This window comes from Polypterus senegalus, chromosome 3 (assembly GCF_016835505.1).
Source record: "Polypterus senegalus isolate Bchr_013 chromosome 3, ASM1683550v1, whole genome shotgun sequence".
Classification (NCBI taxonomy): Eukaryota; Metazoa; Chordata; class Cladistia; order Polypteriformes; family Polypteridae; genus Polypterus; species Polypterus senegalus.
This window is the reverse complement of record NC_053156.1, coordinates 222,621,590-222,647,595: the sequence shown is the minus strand read 5'-3', so window position 1 is coordinate 222,647,595 and position 26,006 is coordinate 222,621,590. Positions and strand designations below refer to the sequence as shown.

Here is a 26,006-nt window from a genome sequence, read left to right as displayed (position 1 = left end):
CCCTGACGTCACCGGTCGCGTACCCGCGGGAAGCTACCGCCCCTGCGTGCGCGCACCCGGACACGACTCTCGCACTACTTTAAAGGGGTCTAGGGCGAACGAGCCTGCTTCTCCGCTTCTTAGAGAGAAGTGACGTATTCGTGGTCATGTAACAGGCCCACGGCGTTAAACGGCTATCCTCGTGCGGGTCGGTTATCTGCCCTCTGCTGTCGGCTTTAGTTGCATCAGCTGTTACTGCTGTTACAAGCGTATTAGTTGCATTTGTTGAGTTACGAGGAATAAAAACGAGTCAGTGTGAGGCGTCGGTGTACATGGAAGAAATGTCACGGTAGACACTTTTTAGAAGAAAGTAGGTTTGCGTAAAACTGTGACAGCAACATTCAAAGAAATTGGGGAACGGGACAGTGAGACCCTGACCACCAAGTGACTTATCTTATAATGTAGGAAAAGCGGCTGTGGAATATACACAAGTCTATGAGAACGCAGACACTAGACATCTGAAAATCCGATTTTGTATAAATATTACACGCTTCGAGGTGGGTGTTGTATCTAACGGGTCTGCACGATGTGACAAGCAGCGTTCAATGACTTATTAGCTCTTAACGGTTTTGGCTTAGTCTCCCGCTGGCCAGTGCGACTTGTTCTTCTGCGCAGGCGCTTTGTTGCCCACAATGACACTTCCGAGACAGCGAGCGACCTGTCCCGGATAAACGAAAGCAGAATGAGCCTCGATTGGAGTGGACGTAGTACGCCCCCGCCGTTTACACCTTAGTGAATGAGCAAAGCCCAGTTTGCTTACTTTAACAGAAGTAAAAATTGCACATAGAATAAAAATCTCAAAAATGATGCCAATACAAAAACACAAGTGAACACATGATGTTCATGAATGAGTTAAAGGCAATTCAAACGCTAAATAAATATCTACAATACATGTCTGTATGTGCATGCCACTAATTAATCATGTCAGTCAAGTGCGGAGACACAAATTACACCCAAGCAGAGAAATCCAATTCAGTTACCTATGGAGACATAAACACTTTCTAAGGTTACTGGTGCTCAAATACACTTCAGTATTGTGTCACAAAGGCATCTTGCACTCAGGCACAAACTCGCACATTCAGACAAGTTCTGAGAAATCAAGCACTAAACCAGGGGCACAACACTCAAGCTCTAGACAAAGCTGCCTTTATTTATATAAACAATCCTGATTTTCAGTAGGCAACTTTATTACAAAATATTAAAACAAAGTACAGTATTCTTGTACACAGATAGTATATTGTGTCCTGTATTGCATGTCCAAAGTTAAACAGAAGCCATCGGGTAGTCATGGTTGCTATACAAATTTACCTTTTTAATAAACATTCTACAGCACAAGTAGATGTGATAAATTAATTGGCTGGATTGTGGTATAAATTGCAGTGATTGTATTAGACTGTGGCAGTAAAGTGGCAGATGAGTATTTGAAAGAACCTTTAAGCCTACTGATTTCCATCCTTACTTCTGCTCTCACAGTGACTGAATGGATAAGATCACTGGCACAAGTGTCATCAGTTTGCTGGGTTTTCTCTTGTTAAAAGGATGAGGTGTACAATGACTACCATACAGTAAATCTTCTGATCCTCCAGGTAAAAAGTAGCAAGTTGAATTGTCATGGATGTCAGCCTAGACATCTTCTGTTAGTTCTGAATAAGAAATAGCCTATTGAAAGAAAACTCTAAGAACACTTAAAACATTATGGGTGAATGTACGTTATTTCATTTCTGGGCTTTGACTCCCCGTAAAAGTAAAAATAAATGGATAACTTAATCTCATCTTTATTTCCCTAAATTTTTCTGGTGAGGATCACGGTGGCAGCCAGCTAAACAGGTCACCCCAGACTTCCCAGTAACCTGCTATAGATTCCAGCTCCTCCTTTAGAATTCCCAAACCAGTTGAGAGATATAATCCCTCCAGTGTGCCACACTGTCTCTGACCAGAGGAGCTTTAGAGAGATGCCCAGCGGGCATCCTTCCAACATGGCCAAACACCTCAAATGGCTCCTCTCAAACCAGAGGAGTAGCAACTCTATTCCAAGGCTCTCTTGAACTGCTGAGCTTCTACCCCTATCATGGAGTATCAGCCCAGGTATGATAAATTAATATTTTATTCAATTACCAGTTTGTCTTCACCATTTCAGAACATAGTTTATGATTCTACTGATCATGAAGGGCATTACAGAATGTAAAAAGTAATTTGTCCACTTTACAACCCTAAAATCAGATTAAACATATTCAGTAAGCAGCCAGAGATTGTGCCACAAGTGTCAGGTGTAAGGCAAAGGCAGAAACCAGCTCTGAATACAGCGTCAGCTCATCAGAGTTGATCTTCACACATATACATGAAGTCAGTTTAGATCTGCCAAGACACCTATCATATACATCTGGCTTGTGTTAGGAAAATCCTTACAAGGACCAGATCAACACAAACTGGTCAGACTTCTAATTCAGTCTCCTGGGCCTCCGAAACAGCTGTACTAATTACTGCACCACGTAAAAGGATATTTAAAAGTGGGTTATTTCTTATGGAAAGTGGCTTGGAAACCTACCTAGACGAAAGTGGACATTAGTAATATAATAAAGACCAGTAAACCAACATAATGTGAAAAACGTCCAGAGGGCAATATGAAATGTTCAACTATTGTTGAAAGGAGCAAATCATTCTTGTCTGATGAACTAATGCTCAAAAACATTACATATTTTGGCTAAGCCAAGGAAAATTTCAGGTAGGGTCAAATTTTGATTTGTGCTAGGAGCAGACTTACAGGGAAAGGACGGCTTATGTTAGCAGTCATTGGTGAACAAATAAAGGACCCATAGCATATGTGGTTATGCAGCTCCTACCTCATCAACTTGTAGATATAAAACCGTTTGACAGTGTTCTTACATTCAAGCCAGTTAAGGTGCAGTTATTCCACTCCCTTGGAAGCTGTGTTAAGTTCCTGTGCTGCAGATTTTCTTTAACTCAGCTGAACAGGCCAATTTGGTGCAACACACTTGTTTTAGTTAAATCAACATCTCTAAACTGGCCTGGTATGATAGACTGTGCATATGTGCCTGGCTATATCTTATGACCGATTACCACTCCATCCAGGGTTGTCGCCTGCCTTGTGATTAATTCTGTTAAGCTGGACTTCAGAATCTTCACCCCTAAACTAAATTAAGTTGGCTTGATACTAGTCATAAATAGATATCTTTCTTCTATCACCCTCATGACCTAGAGGGTTTTTTAAGGATGGTTGCCCTCATTAAATAAGACATCTGTATACTGCTTTCTGGCAGCTGAAAATACATATCCCATGAAACTGTGTGTTTCAATCAGAGAGATGCCCAGGACTGGGTGAGGCATTTGTGCATACACAGCCTAGTATCAAGCATCTTTAGGATGGCTATCTAGTTTAGCACCTCTTGCTTTTCAAGCCAGCACAACCTTCAACATAAGGCTGGATCTTCCCTTAAAGGGGATTCCCCATTTAAATACATGCCTTGCTTCCTCATTTCTTCAAATGAAAGTGGTACTGAGTGCCACAGCAGGTTATACAGTGGTGTGAAAAAGTATTTGCCCCCATCCTGATTTCTTATTCTTTTGCATGTTTGTCACACAAAATGTTTCTGATCATCAAACACATTTAACCATTAGTCAAATATAACACAAGTAAACACAAAATGCAGTTTTTAAATGATGGTTTTTATTATTTAGGGAGAAAAAAATCCAAACCTACATGGCCCTGTGTGAAAAAGTAATTGCCCCTGAACCTAATAACTGGTTGGGCCACCCTTAGCAGCAATAACTGCAATCAAGCGTTTGCGATAACTTGCAATGAGTCTTTTACAGCTCTGGAGGAATTTTGGCCCACTCATCTTTGCAGAATTGTTGTAATTCAGCTTTATTTGAGGGTTTTCTAGCATGAACCGCCTTTTTAAGGTTATGCCATAGCATCTCAATTGGATTCAGGTCAGGACTTTGACTAGGCCACTCCAAAGTCTTCATTTTGTTTTTCTTCAGCCATTCAGAGGTGGATTTGCTGGTGTGTTTTGGGTCATTGTCCTGTTGCAGCACCCAAGATCGCTTCAGCTTGAGTTGACGAACAGATGGCAGGACATTCTCCTTCAGGATTTTTTGGTAGACAGTAGAATTCATGGTTCCATCTATCACAGCAAGCCTTCCAGGTCCTGAAGCAGCAAAACAACCCCAGACCATCACACTACCACCACCATATTTTACTGATGGTATGATGTTCTTTTCTGAAATGCTGTGTTCCTTTTACACCAGATGTAACGGGACATTTGCCTTCCAAAAAATTCAACTTTTGTCTCATCAGTCCACAAGGTATTTTCCCAAAAGTCTTGGCAATCATTGAGGTGTTTCTTAGCAAAATTGAGACGAGCCCTAATGGTTCTTTTCCTTAACAGTGGTTTGCATCTTGGAAATCTGCCATGCAGGCCGTTTTTGCCCAGTCTCTTTCTTATGGTGGAGTCGTGAACACTGACCTTAATTGAGGCAAGTGAGGCCTGCAGCTCTTTAGACGTTGTCCTGGGGTCTTTTGTGACCTCTCGGATGAGTTGTCTCTGCCCTCTTAGTGTAATTTTGGTCGGCCGGCCACTCCTGGGAAGGTTCACCACTGTTCCATGTTTTTGCCATTTGTGGATAATGGCTCTCACTGTGGTTCGCTGGAGTCCCAAAGCTTTAGAAATGGCTTTATAACCTTTACCAGACTGATAGATCTCAATTACTTCTGTTCTCATTTGTTCCTGAATTTCTTTGGATCTTGGCATGATGTCTAGCTTTTGAGGTGCTTTTGGTCTACTTCTCTGTGTCAGGCAGCTGCTATTTAAGTGATTTCTTGATTGAAACAGGTGTGGCAGTAATCAGGCCTGGGGGTGGCTACGGAAATTGAACTCAGGTGTGATACACCACAGTTAGGTTATTTTTGAACAAGGGGGCAATTACTTTTTCACACAGGGCCATGTAGGTTTGGATTTTTTCTCCTTAAATAATAAAACCATCATTTAAAAACTGCATTTTGTGTTTACTTGTGTTATATTTGACTAATGGTTAAATGTGTTTGATGATCAGAAACATTTTGTGTGACAAACATGCAAAAGAATAAGAAATCAGGAAGGGGGCAAATAGTTTTTCACACCACTGTATTTTGTCAGTTTAGGAAGGCATGCGGCAGCTATGCAATAAGACCAGCTCATCATCTTGATTTAAGTCTATGCAGAAAAAAATGTAAGCAGATCTGATGGGACGGCATCACTGAACAAGTGGTATCCTACTATTTGTAACATTTCTTCTCTACTGAGAAGTGTGTCTTCTAGCAAAACACTATCCTATCCAAAAGATGTCAGTTCCAAAGAACATATTTTTTTATATAATTTTATATCAAGTTAACTACAAATCCAATTTCTGTTATCATCTGGATATTCACACAAAAAGTGTAATTTCCCCCACTCAGCACAAATAAACAACCTGCAGTGAGTAGCACAATCCTGAACTTCTGGGTAGTATCCCCTCTTATGCATCAGTACATTAAGAAGTGCAAATAGGGAAGTACCAAGGCAAACTGGAAGCCAAATACTCCTAAGGAAAACAAAGCTGAAACTTCATGACCACAACCAACTAAGAGTTGAAAGTGGGCCACCCCAACAATGCTGTCCACAGCTTTCACTTTTAGCATTATTACCTGTATACTGACAAGATATGTCTAAGCACAAGCAATGACTTACACAGCAATGTGTAGAACAGTTTGAAAGGTTGGAGAAATGTTTCAAGTTACAGAAAACCAGCAATATATATAGTACATTCACATGGCCCCAGTTCAATTACAGGACATACAAACACTAGCAACCAGTTTCAAGTGTGAGCAGTACAAACTGGTATAACCAGTAAAAATATACAGATATATGGGAGTACAAAATGAAGGGCACATGGTGGGTCTTATGAACCAGAAAAACTTCACAAAAGAATTTAGGAGTCAATGCCAAATTTCCCTCTGTAATAATATGGGCTACCTAACTTAAATTGGTATGCCTAGAACCCCTAAAAAGAAGTGAATTAAGTGGATACCATCCAAGTTTGTCAAGCTCCTATCTGAATTCTTCTACTCCCACCTGCTTGACCTACTGAATTTTTGTTGTGTCCTAGTTTGCTCAGCTGCATTCCACATAGTGCAGCAATCTTTTTAAGTGGTATACCAGTCCTAAAAGCTCTCACTTAGTTCCTGTGTAGGCCATTCACATATGTAATGCTGAAACATATGCAAATGCAGAAGAGACTGTAGGTTTACATCATAACATTTAGGCAAAAAGGTGACCTTATGGTTCCAGGAGACTGGGTTCAAATCCTGCCCTTTATGCCATTTTTTTTCAAGCTTGCACTCGTTCCCAGGGTCTGCATGCATTTCCTACATAGTAATTTTTTTTGGTCTCATAACCCTAAAGACATATACTGTAAGTGAGCTTAAATTAAGATTTTGAGGTAGCCTGGATTGATGGGGGAGTGTGCCTCAAAATAAACCAGCATTCTGTTCTACCTTCCACCACAGGGTGACTTGAAAATTTAAAGAATAGGTGAATGAATGAGTGAACCAATACCTACATTGATTGTATCAAAGCTGGTAAAAGATACAGTGCACACACACTTTAAAATAGGGGGTTCACATTTTTCAGTTTTGATATGAAGGTTTCTCTCACATCTCAAAGATGTGTGTGTGTTCAGTTAACTGGCAACTCCACACTGACCACATGAGAGTGGTTGTGTCCCACAGTGGTCTGGCAGCTGGTCCAGGCCTTATGCTCAATGCTGCTGGAGCTGGCTTCAGATGCCCATGACGCTCCAACTGAACACAGCAGGCTTGCAAGTGGATGGACTAAATTAGTTGTATCATATGTAAAGTTAAGACATTTAATAATAGATTTAAAGGCATTTACATATTATTTAAATTTATCTTGGTAATTTAACATGATGCAAATATTCTGCACATCCAGCCTGACTGGAGTCACTAAAATATATCAACAGTTATTTTTTTTTGTCTTCCACTACCTTCATTTTTTTTAGCTCTAAAACGAGATGCCAGTTTATAGATGACCACAAAGTAAAACTAGCCAATTACTTTAAATCACACTTTATTTTTAAGGGTGACACAACCTGCCTTAATTGTTAACATCTTAAATTAATTCTAGTAGGGAACATCCTGGTGAATCAAAGCTAGTCTGGCACTAATTCTCAGACCTACAGTTCCAGTTGACGTCAGCTAAATAATTAAATAACAAGAATGCACACATACAAGATAACCAACTCGTGAGTGTGTAACACTCACTCGAATTTAAATATTAATATTGGCAACTTTAAATGTATAGTATATAACACTTGAATCAGAATAAACCCCCGCTCAACTGGTAGTAGACATAAATCCAGTTCAGAGTGACAATACTCAAAAACAGTAACGGCATGCATGTGCACAACTGGAGTTTTTTGGACAGATATGAGACTATGAAAACAACATGCAGATGGAAACCAGCCTAGCAGCTTCAAACATAGTGACTAAGGGGTTGTGATGTAAATTTGGTGTTTAAAAATAGGAAACACATTTACCTTATTTTAGCAAACTATATCCTTTTCTACAATACATATAACAATCACACTCTGCTCTTTAAGAAAAGTCAATGTTAGCTAATGCTAGAATTAGCTGATTGGTCAGCAATTTTATTTTTAACTATTTGGCTGCACAGTTGTGTTTGACTCAACCTTTCTCCAATATTCCAGAAACAGTATACCTATGCAACACCAGGATGTAAACAATATTTTGTTTAATAAGAAAATGTAGTTTAGTGCCTTGCACCTTGACCATTAAAACCCAAGAAAACAGTGTATGAAAGCTGCCTAAAAATGCATTTTACCCCCTCCCCAAAGCCTTAATTAATTCTTTTTTCAGTACAGAATAATCCAATTGTACTCACTCTATTCTAAAGATATAATGTGAAACAAAAAGAATAATAGTGCTAATAACATTAATAAGCTCCCCACCACAAAAACCAAAAAAAAAAAAAATAATAACAATGAAAGTCACAGGACTTAAGTGTAACAGAGCACTTTTTAGGCAAATTATACCTAACATCACAGAGAAATCTCCCAGTGTTGCTGAAGTGCAAAACTATGAACTTAAAGTTACTGGGACTTATTATAACCAAAAGGTGCTTGCAGGCAACATGGCTTGTTTGCAAAGTCCTTGCTTTTTTTTTTCTTTTTTTTTAGAAAAGGCCACATAAGAGTAACAGTTTTATTATCGTGTTTTTTTTTTTTCTGGAATTATGTGACTGCAAAAAAAAAAAAAAAAAACACACAATCAGTGCAGCCATTTATACAGGAGTACAGGTCGGTTTTTGGCTTGTGTCCCCAAGATTTTACACTTGGCCTCCGGCTTTGTTGGAAGGAAGGAATCAGCACCCTGGGCACACCACCTCTGAGATGCAAATATCTTAACCTCAGGGAGCTCCTTCTTCTGTGGCACCCTGAGTAGGGGGTGGTTTGTGCCAGGGGGTCTCCTTGTAAAGAAACCAGCAGTTGCCCCCCCACAGGATCAAGTTCAAGAAGCCAAAGATCTGTAAACAGTAGAAAAGAAATGTTATGATCAAGTATTGTAGTATCCAAAAAATCAGTTTAGGATTAAAATTACTCTTCCAAGATATACACACAATAATTATATCAAAGCAACTTTATTGTACACCTTCCACATTAACCTTCACACTGCATTTTTAAACACACAAAGTAAAAATGACCTTTTTGTTCTCCATAATACTGTATATAGGGTGGTCCAGATCTAATTATGCAATTTTTATTCCGCTATAACTTAAGTTTATTACATAGAAAATCACCCGAAAAATCCCGGACCATCGAGAAGTGTGCGAACTGACGACATGAAGAATCATCTTCACGCCAAATTGGAATCGTCCCCGCATAAATCAAAGTCATCCAGATGATCTGGATCTGCATAATTAGATCTGGACCACCCTGTACTATGTGCATGTCTTCAGTTTCTTCTTCACATTCACAGTTCTATTTCTTTCTCCCTCTCAGGTTTTTACCACCAAAATTAACCAATCATTCAATAAATAAACCAGTATTTTACAAATCACCATCACCAATAGCATCATCTCAGGGTGCTTTACTAAGTTGCACAAAACACAAGAGATAATGTAAATTCAGATAAAAGATAAAAAAATAGGAAGAAACTCAAATGACTGGGATGTGTATGTGAATGTCCCGATACCCTGACGTCTAATCAAAAATTAACAGAATCCACTATGGAGTCGAGGAGCAGTAAGTAATAACAGACAGCACAGCAAAACAAATAATACCATAAGAGGCACACAAGAGCAAAATTGTAAAAGAAATAAAATCGTGAGATTTAAAATGTAAAGTAGAAATGACAGTTTCCACAGACTTTTGAAAGTTATGATCAAGGTAGCCTCATACACAGACCTGGAGGTGGAATTCCTCAGGGCAGAAGCTGAATGAGTGTTCAAATAATTGTTATATAGCATATTTCAACACAAGGTTTCAAAATACTGGGCAAAGTAATTATTTAAGTGGGGTTGCTGCAACAAACTATAGCAGAAAAATACCAACATAATTCTTAAAATTCTAAAAATAAATAAAAAAAATTCAAGCTACAGCAGAAATGGCAAACTTATGAAAAGTCTATGAGGCCCGCTTTATTGATATTCAATACATATTACATATAACCAGCAATGACAGCCAGCTTTCTCAAAACTCCCTTTAATGTGTGTTTTACATTTAGATTGTATCCATATATACAGTAGTTTAGCTGGATAACATTTACACCTGGCATTAAAATCAAAGTACATCACAGCTACTAACCTACAGTATATTTAGAATGAGAATGGTCTGCTTGTTAGGACCCAACAAGAAAAAGTGAAATGAAAGTGACATACCACACTGCCATAAAAAACTTAATTGTTTTAGCATGATGCAAAGATTTGACAGTTTATGAAGAAAATAGTAGGTTGCATTCACACACACACACACACACACACACACACACACCACTACTGCCACAAAACTCCGCAAGTGTCAGAGTTGGCCACCTTTGTGAAGCTTACTTGACTGCTGACAGAGCCCTATACAGTACTTTTGTCTTTTCTTCCGACTTGATTTCTGTATGTGAAAAGAAAACGCTCCAGTGCTTCTTTCAGAAAATAACAAAGTAGCTTCTGTAATTAGGTTATGAAAATAGGTCTGCAGCAACTAATTCTGACTTTTTAAAATTTACTTTTCATTTTTATTTTCTGAAGTTCTTAATGTTTTCTTAATTTAAAAGTAATCCTTAACACAAGTGAGTAGTGAGAAGGTTTTGTTATCAAAAATATCTACCGTGACAAATTCTGTATTTTGGTAATTACTGGTTAATTATTTATGCTTAAAAATGCTTAGTCATTTTATAATTAAGAAATTTAGGCACTCGTAAAAATAACTTTAATTTAATAAATAAAACAAACAGACTGTTTTTAAAATGCCCTTTTAATTTCATATTCGGCTTTAAAAAACACAGACGGTGTAATGGCACTAGCAGCAAATATTGTTCTGATAGTAAATATGATTTTAAAAGCAAGCACCTTTGTCAAGACATCAGTAAAGTTTAAGAGGGTAAATAGATGGCCTGTGTGTGTGGCAGAGAGTCACCTATTGTTGTGGTACACTGGGGGAATCTTTGAGGAATAAAGGCTGGGAACCATTAATTTAAAACATATAAAAAGAAAATCTCCTGCACCACTTCTTTTTATAAGGTTTCAGAATGGGAACCTAGGAGTGCAAACTATACTGGAAATTTTTAACAAAATGTCAGAAAATGGTAGCAAAATAACAGAAGTAAGGATTATGTAAGGTAAGTGGATTTGTGTTTTATATTAAATAAAATGTCATATATTTTCATACTGTAGGCAGCAGTGAAGATCAATAATATTCAAAGCATGAATGTGATCTGTGTATTTAATAAGCTCTGAACTTATATAAGTAGCCTAATAATGAAATATTATTTATTCATACTAATATTAATATTTTTACTAGTATATTTTAACTAATATTTTTACTGGGTCCAGATAAAGGAGGAGGGTTTGGGGTGAAATCTCCAGCTATTGTAGAGTTATCATATACTAAACAAACCTCCAGTAGCAAATTTTTCTTACCTAATTTACATCTGGCAAGCCTACTACTCTTACTTTACTATTCCAATAACAAATTGATAAAGCTGTGCTTGGTGAATGAGCAGTTGTGACTCTTGACATAATCTATAATAATAATGCAGAAGAACTGGCATTAGATGCCACTGTAGGCAGGCAACTTCTTGGTGATTTTATAAGAGCACACAACACTTCCTTCATTGGTGATATTTTCAAATTTTTACAAAAAGAAAGCGAGTATGCTCTATATATATATATATATCTATATATATATATATTTTGTATATATATATATATATATATATATATATATATATATATCATACTCACATTCTTTTTGTAAAAATTTGAAAATATCACCAATGAAGAAGTGTGTGTGTATATATATATATATATATATATATATATATATATATATATATATATATATATATATATATATATATATCCATTTTCCAACCCATTCAATCCGAACACAGGGTCACGGGGGTCTGCTGGAGCCAATCCCAGCCAACACAGGGCACAAGGCAGGAACCAATCCTGGGCAGGGTGCCAACCCACTGCAGGACACACACAAACACACCCACACACCAAGCACACACTAGGGCCAATTTAGAATCGCCAATCCACCTAACCTGCATGTTTTTGGACTGTGGGAGGAAACCGGAGTGCCCAGAGGAAACCCACGCAGACACGGGGAGAACATGCAAACTCCACACAGGGAGGACCCGGGACCTGTGAGGCAGCAGCGCTACCACTGCACCACCGTGCCGCCCTTATATATAATATATATATATTACTTGACAAATATTCAAAGGTTTTTCGGGTAATGACAGAAGCTTTGATTTACAGTGGTTATACTCACTAATCTTGGTGCTAGAAAGCGGTGGAATGTTGCATGTTGACTAACACATACAAGTAAGAATTTTACTGTACTTTGCACATATGACAATAGTGACCCTATTATTTATAGATTTATTTCTAGTAATTATTATTGTTAATACTATGTTAATGTAGTTGCTTTTAAATTTTTCTTTACAAATTGATTGCTTTTTATTATCAAAAATGTGCAATACAGTATATGTCCACAAAAAAGTATTTCTTGGGCCTCTGCCATGAGAAATGTCATGAAGATTCTTTGCTTCTAGTGATTTCTAGCAAAAGGGATGGATATGTTTCTAGATAGACACTGATAGGCTAATTATACCAAATTAATATTATTATCTTAAAAGGTTTACAAAGTGTTACTACACTCTGGCATTTGAGAACCTTTCCTCTGATGGAGCCTGGACACACTGGAGCACCACCACCATTGACCTGAGATTCAATGTTTTTTTTTTTAACTGATAAGTGGGTGTAAATAACAGATGAGCGGTTACCTTCTGTTTATGACCGATTTCTTCAATCGGCGCTAACCAATATTACACAAGGGGGATGGGGTTCCTATAAAGTACTGATCACCACAAAGCACCAACAAACAAATGACATTTTCCAGAGTATCAGGAGTGATGACTGACGGTCATGGTAACAGTTGTGCAGCCCTTCCAAACTGGTGGGTAGAAGCGTGAGTGAGTGACATGATAAAAACTGCACGACAGTTCTAAAGTTAGCATTCTGAAAAAAGGAGTACAGCCGTACACCTTGAGGGGAACATAGCCTGGGATGTCTGAATTGCTGCATTCCATAGCCTTCTACCTAAGATGATTTCTGCATACTCTGACTCCACCAAGCCATCAGCCCATGAACAGAGATCACCTCAGCTGACAGACATCGAGGGAGAATGTCCTGACTGCACCAGAAACATTCAATCTGCCATTATTCAAGTTAATTTCTCCTCGCAGTACCTGATGTAGGCTGTATGCCAAAAAAATCCTTAATAGAAACTTAAGTATAACATTATTACTTGTGTTGTAATTGGCATTTATTGTTATTCTGGTTATTTTTTCTCACCATTGAGGCTTGAAGACAGCAAGTACAGAAAGTGGAAAAACTTTTCACAGTGCAAATCTAACTCTGAATCTGGTCCATACTATACAATTGTCCATGAATGCTTTCTGCCCATCTCAGCCCCTGCTCTGCAGACTCCTATCAATGGTACATCTCTGGCCATACTATTTAATTAATCCACCACTTCTCATGACTATTCTTCTTCTTCTTCAATTTATCATTTGCAGGACTGTCCCACTGCTGTAGTTAATTCTTTACTATTCTTGAGTTGGTTGGACATATGTTGTACTAAACCTCTATAGAATTTTTTTTCCTTCTGTTTTGGTTACTAACTTCCAAATAAACATAGTTATGCCATTAACACTTTTCGATTTATGTTTTGGCATCTGAAACAATATATGAAAAAAATTGTCTGTACCTGTTACTTATATGATACAGTAAGCATTTATGTTCTTCCAAGCTGTAATAGTGAGTGGAATTATTAATGAATTCATTTATGAGTATATGATTGATTATCTGATGAGCAAACTGAAATGTTTTTCCATGGACATTTTGATACTGTTCAGCATTGATCCCATAGAAGCCTACTGTGTAAGGAACTCTCATTACCGTTCTCCACAGTTACTACAAACAAGAGGGAGTAAGTAACAGCTTAAAAAAATGATCATTTTCAGGTGGAGTATTCCTTTGAGAACAAAGCCAGGAAGCACAAACTAACAAGCCATGTAGGTGAAGCAGAAACGTTTACAACATTTTAACAGTATCTAAATGAGATGCTGGGAAAACTCAGCTCTTAGATAACAAAATAAGCTTGATAGACTGAAAGGTCTCCTCTCATTTATTAAAAATTCTTATGTTCTACGAAGGTTTAAAAAAATTAATGAATGTCAAACTTATTATTTTTCAAGTCTTATAAATATAACTTGACAAGTTATTCTACTTAAGTTGTTCTTAAAAAGACATGGCTTAAAATGTATTTTAAACTACTTAAAATTACCATATAAGTGTGACAAAACTGTAAATGAATTAGATTTTGTGAATTGGAAAATTGTCCAATGGGGCTGGAGGTCAAGGGGGAGTTCACCCTATACATGTTACAGTGAATTTTCTTTCTAAATTAAAGAGTGGTTTTGGTGTGATTTATAATTTCAACATAAACTGAAGCACTTGTCTTAGGAAAAAATCATTATTGTGTTCTTGTCCACAGTGGGACATCGGTCATAAATTTTACTTTTGTTCCCTATATTTCATAGAAGACATTTAATGTTTATACCAGGTAAACCCTGTTTGAATGCACCAGTTACTACATTTCTTTCCTCATTTTGTTTTTCATGTCAAATCCCCAGAACAAAATAAACACTTATTTATATATAGTTTATAAGTATGTGTGTGTGACAACTGAGAATACCACTATGGAATGTTTATTTGGTCTCAATCATTTTTTTAACAAATCTAACAAAAAAGAATTTTCACACATATGGTGCAAAAATCTCATCCAAATTTCATTGTAATCTAATATTTTTCAATGTCACTGACTATTCTTATTTAAGTTTTGTTAAAGTTTATAAATTTTTAATAAATCAGTTGTTTCAGAAAGATGTTTTTATGTATAAGAACATTTGTTCCTTGTTCTATGTGATACAGTTTAGTATGATACAGTATGTATTTCACTTGTAGTGACAGAAGGTTATTTTTTAGGACCAAGAAATTGATACTTAATTTAGTTATAGTACATTATTTTCAAAGGAATAGGGACAAAAAGTAAAATCAAAAAGCAAGAAAATTAGATTTGTTAGCCAATTTAAGATAAATAAAAATATTCTTATACCTACATCATATGCATGAATGCTATATGAAAAATACATTGATACATTATTTTAGTATAGAAACAATGGAATTACTGTATGTGCAAAGATAAGTCTACAAACATCAGTTGAGCTTTATGTCAAACTCCCATATTTTCCTTTTGCTTGTGATGTTGAACTACTGCTGATGTCTTTAAAATTCTATCCCTTCATCCCAGGAATGTTTTATTAGTGGAGCATCAACTTGTAATAAATGGTGCAGTGATATCTTTCTTTAGGGTAATTTGAAGATGACCTAAAGGAGAATAGTCTTTTGCAGTATATAAATAAATCATGTTAATATTAATAGAAAATTAGTTCAAGTTACAATATATTCATAAATATTTATGAATTCATTTTAGATGATCAATTTAGATTTTCTAATGGAGTCATATGGTTAACAAATTTCAAAAAAGTAAATTTAACCTACTTAAACTGAATGACTTCAGTGTCAATGGATTTTATGGACGCCCTATATTCCGTTATCTGTATGTGGTGTATTCTGTCCTTTGACCTAATCTAGTTTTTGGAATCATGTACATGCAAGATAAACATAAACTAAAGCATAAAATTAAAATCAACCAGATGAAGGATTGGAATGATTAAAAAACAAAAAAAAAATCTGTGTAACAGCTATATACAGACCTTGTCCTAAAAGTTCCTGCTCATCTTCTAAATTACAAATTTAATTTCAACAGTCAGACAAGTGATAGAATCCTTAAAATGAGATTGCATACTCTTTGCTATGAGGTTGTTCAATGTTCTTGTTGAGAAAATTGTTATTGAAGTAAACTTTTTAGTTTTTATTTTACATTGTACTACTTTTTCTGATGTTATCTTATTAAATAATAAAACACATAACCAACTGAATTTCCCATTCAAAGATAATATTTAACTTTATTGCTAGTAAAGCAACTGAAATACTAAAAAGTGGTATAAAATCCTTGTTCACGGTTTCTAAAGTTGCTGACTCCTTGTGTGCATCTCCCTTTGGTCTAAACCTCCCTTCCTCCATTCTAATTGCTGTGTGCTAAATGTATTCTCGTCCAACATGCCAAAAACCCAAGCTAAAATGTTAAATCTTGTTTGAAAAGCACAAGTGCTTGCTATTAAATTTCAGTTTGAAGACTGTATAACTGCTCTCTAAGTCTTGACATCTATTTCACCTAGGACTTTGTGTTAACTAGGTTTGGCTAACTCTATTACTCAGTAGTTCCCAAGTTCAGGCTTGGTACACCTGTGCCAACAGAGTTTTCATTCCAACCAGTTTCAGAAATAGTGCACCAAATGTAAAATTGGTTGGAATAAAAATCTGCAGCCCTTACAGATGGATTTGAAAACCACTGCTATAACTCACCTATTGTGATATAATCCTGAAAAAACATAATGGTAGCCAATTTTCCCTCCATTTATTTTATATCAACACTAAGCCTAAAAGAGAAATTTCCATTTTGAAAATGTGGTTTCCATCATATGTTTCTGCCACTTGAACAGTACGTCTTGAAGGTGACAAGTCTCTAACATCTTTGCATACCAAGGTAAGGTAAAGTTGCAACTGAGATGCAGAATTGCTGGGTCAACTAGACTCAACAGAACAGTGAAGATAAGCATGGGACCATATAAGGTCCTTTTGGAGAAAGGTATATGCCAGACCCTTGCAGTATATAGCCCTACTTGGAAATAAAAAGTTCATTGCTAACTTGGTTAATTTTACAAGTGACAAATAGTGACTTTCTGCTCGTACATACAAAACATGAAGATTCAATTATTTAATTTTTGACCAATTACAGACATTAATTCCTTTGTACCAAGAACGTATTACTGCTAGTATCAAACTGCCTTAGCAATTTAAAAGCAGGGTGCATTTTGGCTAATAACTGCTTAAAAATGCAACATTGGCACATTTTTGTATAATAGAACAATTTTGACAAAAACAGGCCATTTAACCCAACAAGATCGCCAATTTCATTAAATCAAGATAAATAATATAGGAAGCTTCTCTGATCAAATACTTTTGCTGCTCTCTCAGAAGTCTCCCATATTAGTGAAACATGATCTCCCCATCTAAAATTCCAAAACCAGAGCATCAGACTCGTCTTTTACTACCACTTTAATGATCACAGAGTTAAAAACTCCATTAGTTAGTTGCAATTTAAACTATGCTTAGAGATGCTTTCATTTCTATTATTTAATTTGTTTTGTCCATGCATTTTTTGGATTTTTTTGCAATTGTTAACCATTTCTTTTATTTCTTTTAAACTTTGAGCTACACTTTCTGTATAACAAAAATCCTTTAATAAATGTTGTTGTTCAACCAATGCTGACCATTCATGAATACTCCTTGCCATGTGGTGCTCAGTTTTTTCCTTAGTAATTGGTTCCATTAATTAACTTGTGATGCATGTCAAACTTACTGATCTACAGTTACTTGGATTAAGCTGATCTCCCCTTTAAGGAAATGGGACAATTTTTGTTATTTTCGGGTCCTCAGGAATTTCCCCTGTGTGTAGTGATTTTTGAAAAAAAATACATCACATGTTTATAAAAGTACAGTAATCACTCTAGAAAAAAAAATGCATCTGGTACTGGCAATTTGTTTGATTTCAGCCTGCTTAATCTAAGGCTAAATCCTCATTACTAAATAGTTTTTTTAAATAAAAATAATCTTTGTCCACAGTTTCCACATTGTTTACAAAAGTATCACTGCCCAGACTGAAACAACTGAAAACTTAAATGACAAATCTGTTTGCCAACACGGTGAAAACAGGAAAAGGAGGTGTCCTCCTCGAATGGATGGTTACACTGTCAGCCATGGGATTTTTTGGAAGACTGAAGTGACAGATGAATTATCTGCCTTATATGCATGTATGCAGCATTCAAACTATATAATCCGCAAAAGATGCATACAGGAAAGCAACACAAGTGCCATGGAAAGCAGCTTCATTATATTTGCTATGTTAGAAAAAACATTTTCTTTTGTGAACTGAGAACAATCAGGGAATATGACATTATGACAGGGTCTAATCTGGGAAGGGTTTTCACAAATCTGCATTCCAACATTGAGTTGATGTTTTCACAGATACACAGCTCTAGACTGTTTTTAAAGGTCTCTGTATTCTGGGGGTTATATATGCCAGAGTAGTGTGGACAAAATACAAAATTGGAGACTAATGTCTCTAATTATTATTAGATAATTATTAGACATCTAACAATGTCTGTGTTTTTAAATGAAAACATGGTAGCGCGGACATTTCTTAAGAAGCACTTTCTTCCTCTCTCCAATTTCCAAACCCATAATTACTTCCTATGACTACAATACCTGTTTAAATGCCCTCTTCCCCTTCCGCTGCACCAGTGCTTAACACTTTGCACACGATGTGCCCGATTTAAGAAGCATTCTTTTGCTTCATTATTTATAGAGAAATGCACTCACTTATTAACAAAAACAAAGACAGTTTACTATTAAATTTACAGTTTGACTGATTCTCCTGCACTGTTCTAAATTATGCCTGCCACTACCACCACTTCATCTGCACACTTTGCCAAAGCACACATACCTTTCACCTTTCATTTACAGCATGTCTTGCTCATGGGCTGCTGAAAAAACTACAGAAGACTTTTCTTCAGGGGAATAAAAGCTGTAAAAACCACTGTCCAGCACCTTAGCGGTTAACAAAAATAAAGTTTCTAAGAGCAAATGCTTTATTTTATTCAAAATATGCAACAATCTGAACTCAGGAAAATTCCCCAAACAAGGATACCATCAGCACACTGTATATGCCCTGGACATGTAAATTCTCTTTATTTGTGAAGAGAATTTTTATTTAATGAGAAGGCTCAGCAACACCCTAACTTCCTTAGATGACAGAGGTGAGACTGGATGTTACTATCTATGCTCATCAACTTGCTTGGCTGCACAGTGGAGTATGTCCTTACTGACTGAATTACATCCTGTTATGGCAACTATGTAGCTCATGGACACTGCACAGGGAGGTGAAAACATCAGTACAGGCTATTACTGAGGCAGCCCGCTTCTGGTCAAGGAATATATATATTTTACAAAGTACCTTAGAAATGCAAAAATTATTAAAGATTTAAACCATCCCACACAGACACTTTTCCCACATCCATTTCAACAAACTGTTTGGGACAATAAGCCAGCATCTATAACATCAGACTTTGGGACAGTTTTAATTTGAGGGCCATAAAGTTATTTTGCAGACATTTATACTGACGTGTCAGATATTTACATGAAAAACGGATTGTCACTGGATGAGCCTGTTAACCATCTTATAAGCATATTCTGAAAAAGTAACATTCCTGAAAAATGTTTCCAGCATCTTGAAGAATTCATTCTGTTCTGAAGGATAAAGCAGGTGCAACATGCTACTAAATAGGTGTACCTAATAAACTAGCAACTCGGTATATTTCTACCATGATATTCTGGATGCTTATGTATGTCTTAAAATCTAATAGTTCCTTATCTATGCACTTAATTAATGCAGAATTATGTTACACAGCTTATTTTTTGCAGCCATAACAAAATGGCAGTGTATGGTATGAATCACACATAAGGGTGCACAATATAAGGTTAAAATAAAGCTATATTTAGTTTTAGAAGATTGGACTGTTAAAAGATGCAAAATTTTAATACACTAATCCTGCTTTTTTAAGCTTCTAGATCCTGTGGCAACTTGCTAGTTTTTTTCTGATGGTACGGTCTATGAATAGATCTATCCTGAAAACAGTTTCTTTGACTGAATGTTGAAAAGGGTGACACTTTATACAGACCAGAGATATTTACTTTTTGTACAATAATCCATAATAGCTATTAGATGGCACATCAAAATAAAATTAAAAAAAAAATCAATGCAAGACCAACTTTTAGATTCTGCTAGAATTTGCACTTTGTTAATAACTATTACTCAGATTTTAAGGCAAAATCAAATGCAAAATTGCACTGTTAGAGAACTGAGCAAGGATGACAGCACCAACAATTGAAAACTTCATAATTGGCTTATACTTCAAATAGGTAAAATATCCAAATAATTAGCTTCATTCCAACAACAAATGATTATGACTGATGGGTCAGCATAGCCTAGTGCTACAAGGATGCCAACTCACAATTGTTTTAACTGGATTTTTCATTATTGACCATAAAAACACAATAATATACATAATCATACTATATGGTATACTATACATACTATACTATACATACACATACTGTATATATGCAAACATAACACACTGTTTTGCCAAATCAGCATACATGTAACTTTAATGGCTTTTTTTTGCTATTTTTTTATTAAAAGAAAAGCCAGAAGGAAGTGGGTGGGATCAATGGGATCTTGCCTTTTTGCCTTAATTGAGTAACTCACCACTGACACGTTGAGCTTTCCCATGGAGGGTAAGGCACCTGAACTGCAAAGGTTTCCCGGATTTTTGCATATGTTTACGGTTGACAGGATATATACAGGGCTTGTACTCTTCTTGACATTGGATAATCCCTCTGCCCAGGCAGAAGAAGAAACCAGCCACATAAATGCAAAGAAAACAGTCAACAGAAAGTCCTGTGAGAAACAGAGATAAGAGAGGGAGAGAGAATGCTTACATTAGTCTGATTTGCAAAACTTTCATTTATCCATTGTCAAACCTCTTCAATTCAAATTCAAAGTGACAGAAGACATGAGCATATCCCTTCAGCACCATGTTTAAAGAACAAACTAGCTCTTAACATTGAACCAATGCATCATAGAGCAACATCATGCGCACACCAAATTCACCCATGTGAGCCAGTTCAGAGTTTCCAATTAACCTGGACATCTTTGTGATGTTTGAATTAAACAAAATAAGCAATATACTGACCACTATTTATTGTAACATGTCAAATTTTCTTTTGCACTGAAATTATTAAAAAAAAATTCCAAGGATGGAAGCAACACAGTTTAATAGGTCACTGTATTCAATGATCATGTGATTCGGCCTACAGTTATTAAAATAAAGCTCAAATTTACAACAGAACTATACAGCCTTTTCACGTTCAGTGTGTAGGAAGAAAGTTACACTGTAGATATTTAACAGCCTTCAAATAATAAAATAAAGTTGTCAAATGTCCTAATCTTTATATTAAACTGATCCCTCAACTAGAATGTAGTTTCTGCTACAACCACATCTGCTGTTATGAAGTACAATACAATACAAATTCTATAGTAAGGTAAACTGCTTCCTGTATCAATTTTTTGTGTTCCCAATGAAACAGACGGGTCATCTGCAGTGTGATCAGAAAATCTCTCCATAACTGTCACACCACTGCCATGCTTTTACAGCGTTTGTAACCTCTATGCTCAAACAACGGCAACATTTTTTAAAAATGTAACATTTTACAGGGAACTGATGGCACATAAATTACAACCCACAATTGTACTGGTTATGTTATTTTCTTTTGTTTGATTGATTTATGTTATAATGTTGTATTTTCAAATAAATTGAATAAAAACAGCAAAGTTATAATTTTCAACGAATATTATTTTTAAATTCTCAATAAACTGTATGTGACCCTCACCAGGAAGCACAAATGGGAATGTGAGATAGTAGAATATACTGTAAAATTCCAGTGACACCATTCTCAGTGAATCAGCCTCCTGCAGTGATACACAGCTGTACACAAAACTTTCATTCTTTCCTCATAGCTTTTTGAGCAATCTGATAGCTCAAATTGGTCTGTTGTCCCAAATTCTCCATTTGATTTTTAATATACTTTGTACAACAGTCTTGATCAAAAGGTACAGCTTACCATCCTTTAAAAAGGCTACAAATCTACAATATTCAAGCACAAACACCAATAACATGTTGTAACAAATAAAATGACGTGCATCTGTTTAATGGAAAATAATTTTATTTGTCTGGAAATGGGCCCTCTTGGCTTCTGGGATAGGCTTCAGATGCCCATGTTGTTCTGGTTGGTGAAAAAAAAAATGCATAGACTTCCTACAATACTTCAGCTTGCTTACTGCAGAATGTGCCAAATCGGAAACAAAAGTATGCAGGTCAAAAAGCTGTAAAATTTAAAATGTAATTTAAAATCAATGAAAAACTGTAATATATTGGGACTGGATTTTCAGAAGTTAAAAGTGTTTTTAAAAATGAAAAGAAGCTCAGACCCAAGATTTGAAAAAGGTTAAATTCTATCATAAACTACCAGGGCTCCAATTAAAATAAATAAATAAATATGTGTGTATACAGTATAGATGTGAGTGCTTGTGTGTGTGTGTGTGTATGTATATGTTGTGGCAGGAGGCTGGGGGCCAGACCAAGCTGGGACGCCTGGAAGGACCAGGAGATGGTCTATACGTCCCCTGGGCCACAAGGGGGCAACCGCCCTGGATAGTGAGGGGACCACGGGGACAAAGCGAAGAGGCTCAAACCCACTGGGGCCCGTGGCCCCTGCCAGGGGGCACCCCGAACATCGTGGAGCCCAGGAGATCTGCACTTCCGCCACACCAAGGAAGGTCGAGGAAGGACCTTCCAGGGATGCCCAGAGTGCTTCCGGATGCTCATGCGGCACTTCCGCCACACCAGGAGGTGCTGCTGAAAGGACATCAACGAGCACCTGGAGCACATCTGGGTGACTATAAAAGGGGCCACCCTTACCCACAGTCGGGGAATGAGAGTCGGGTGCCGGAGTAGAACAAAGCTCCAGCGAACAGAAGAAAGGCAGCCCACGGACATTTAAAGGCCCGTGTAAGGGTGATGGGTGCGGGAGCACTGTGTGTGTGCAGTAATTTGTAAATAAAACATGTGTTTTTGTAGAACTGCGGTGTTTGTCTGATGGTATTTGGGCTAGCTCTCACAATGTATGTATGTATGTGTAGGTACAGTTTCAGGAGCCACGGGTGTATAACCAAAAGGTGAAATGCAGCACATGTGCAGCTTAGAAGGGACCTAGGCCAGGGTCCTGGAGAGCCGCAGTGGCTGCAGGTTTTTGCTCCAACCCAGTTGCTTAATAAAAAGCACTTATTGCTAAAGTAACACTTCTGCTTCACTTTAGTGATTTTGAGCCCATATTGCTTAATTTTGTCTTAAACAGCTATTTCAATTGCTCCTTATCAATAACATGCAAATGACAAGAGAGAGCAGCATTTCTCCATTTAGCTTATTTACATTTACACCTGTGTATATTTATCTGCACTATTGGGTTTAATTAAATACTTGGAAGAAAAATGAAGAGAAAAAAGTGAAGGACTGAGAATTACTCGTCTATTTTAGCCTTCAAATCATTTGCATGATAGAAAGGGAAAGAAAATCTAGGATATGAGAATGACCTGACATAGCAGAGTTAATTTAATTTCATAGCTTGTTAGTGCTTTATTGGCAAGAATTGCTTTCTAATTAAGCAACCAGGTCAGAACAAAAACCTGCAGTCACTGCGGCTCTCCAGGACTGGGATTAAGGACCCCTGACCTAGGCTGTAATGCCATGTTCTATTGGTGCCAGTTTTTTCTCAACCATTGTCACCGCCATACTGTACCTACGTGCATTACTCATTGTGTTTTTACCCGATTCTCTTTGCACAGTAACCTTTAAATCCAAACACAGAATCGTAGATGCAGACAAAAAGCCTGCTGTTGTTTGTTGTTGCTGTTGTTTAATGGCCGTTACATGTATTCTAATGATGCTACTGTGTCAAACTGTTTCATGCAAAAAAATATTAAAAATATTGTATAAAATTACATTGAGGATATGTATAAAGTACAGTATATATGAAACATAAATAAATTCTGCATTTAGACTTGGGTACCATCCCCAATATACAGTATCTCATCTCACTATGTATATGCAAATTTCCCAAAATCCATATCTGAAATCTACATTAGAGATGCTCAACCTGCAGAAGCAATGCGACACACCAGCAGTTCTATTATTTTCTTTTTTTGGACAGCAAAACAATTAAATAGAGCAATCAGAGAACACCAGCACTGGTTAAATATCAAGCACTAGCAATTAAAGCATTAGTCTCAAAATAAGCATAAAGGATACACAAATATTTTTTACTAAACAACTCTTAGGCATCACCTACAATTCCTGAATGAAGCAATAAGGACACAGTTTTGTCCACACTACTCAAGCTATCCAAAACACTAAAAATCAATTTAATTGCATTGCAAATTTCTAAATGATCACTGAACGGATTCTTCCCTTTGTCACAGCTGCAGTACTTTCGGCCGAACTGTCAAAGAAAAATTGACACTGTGCTATTAGTGATCTTAGGTAAGAATAATAAAAAATGAGTGACTTTGAAGGTGGATATTATTTCAAAGCCAAACCTAACCTTTGAAGTTTGCACTCATTATGGTTTCAAGTCAAGGCAAAAACTGCAGACTTCAAATGAATGTGACAACTAAAAAACCAAGCCCTTCACAAAAACAGGACTCTAGCTGTGCATAAATGGATTTAAAAATTGATTATGGAATGGATTGTTATGAAGATATTGGTGCCCTGCGGAATTCAATGTTCATTTAAATTTAGAACATACACATAAAGCCAGAAATATTATTGATCTCTTTGTGCTCATGCACCTTTAGTCATCATTTGATGATCTGTGCCAAACACCATTATGCTCTTTGATAAATGTGCATGCTCAGCCAATTTTTCTGCTTTTTGCTCCAAAAGTCTGCATTCTGGGGTTACACATGTATGTTGCATGTTATTATCATTTTAACACTAGAATTACCAGAGCCTACGAAAACACTCGTAATTCCGTCCCACCTAAAATCGCTTCTTAAATCCCTTCACACCTCTCCGCCAGCGTCCTTTGTCCTCTAAATGTGCTGATAAAAAGAAGCTAGGAGCAGCCGGCTATTCCATCCCCCCACCAATTTAAAACGTGCACGAACTTCTTCCAGCTCATGCCTTGATTGAGTATCTGGGAGTGAAGTGGAGTTTTAGAGTGGAAATAATAGATCGTTATTTGGAACACACGCATTTTTTGTTTTTTCCGTTTCTACAGTAATCTGTGTAAACACATTGTTAAAACAGAAACGTTTTTTATATTCTAGTAGTACATGACAAAATGTAGGCATAAACTATATAATGTATGAAGCCTGAAGTCCAAATATCAAAGAAAAAGGTACAAATATAACCAACAATTGCGCTTTTATTCAAAAATATAACTGCAAAAACAAAAAACCGCCTTAACATGCGACATTGACAGCTGTATATTATAATTGCCTCCGTGGTTCAATAGAATCAGTTCCCATTTGGGAATCAAAAGGTCATGAGTTCGATCCTGCCCCACTCCGTTTTGAAAAGTAAACTGCTCTTAGTCTTACTATTTTAGAATAAAAGCATACATTTGATTTCGGTCTGTAACAACCGGTGCAATTTATGATCCTTGTAAAGGTTAGCCTTTTTTTTTTTATTATTCACTTTTCATTCCCTCAGTCGTATTCAGAATCAATCCATACAACCCCATCTGACACGGCTGTTTTCACATAAAGACGCACTATAGCTCTGCAGTGTACCATGATGCATACTAAAGCCCCCCCGGCCCCCCAGATTGCTGACACACAAACGCTGGCGAAGCTGCCTTCTTCGTATCTCACCGTCACTTGATTTTCTTTTTATTCAGTTTTATTGAGTGTTCCTGCCAGTCCCCGCATGTTGCAGTATGCTGTTTCTTTTGTACTCCAGGAAATGCAGAGGAAAGAATGGTAAAGATCAGTAACTTCAGCGCTATATGCAATAATCAAGAATTACAAGTTTTTTCGTAGGCTCTGGTAATTCTAGTGTTAACAGGGTGCTTTTTCCTTGAAAATTTACAGTAAAACACCATGTGTGAGAAAGAGTTCAGTTGTATCTTCAACTAGTTTGGTATGCATGCTGTGCTCTATTAGCAATGAATTAAATTCACTCATCTTATTAACAAAATAATTTTTCAAATATGATGTTAGCGTAGTAAAACAGCAATGATAGTAAT

At 36.6% G+C, this 26,006-nt stretch overlaps 1 protein-coding gene across 1 annotated transcript in view; it reads right to left on the bottom strand.

Moving 5' to 3' along the window:
* Positions 1 to 7,146: 7,146 nt before the first annotated feature.
* The window catches only part of LOC120525890 (synaptophysin-like protein 2), a 37,500-nt gene continuing 18,640 nt past the window's right edge, over positions 7,147 to 26,006 (bottom strand). The window contains exons 5-6 of the mRNA XM_039748561.1: positions 20,410 to 20,601; positions 7,147 to 8,639 (exon numbers count right to left, since the gene is read on the bottom strand). Coding sequence (XP_039604495.1) covers positions 8,523 to 8,639; positions 20,410 to 20,601 — 309 coding nt within the window. The 3' untranslated portion in view covers positions 7,147 to 8,522. The remainder of the gene's footprint in view (positions 8,640 to 20,409; positions 20,602 to 26,006) is intronic.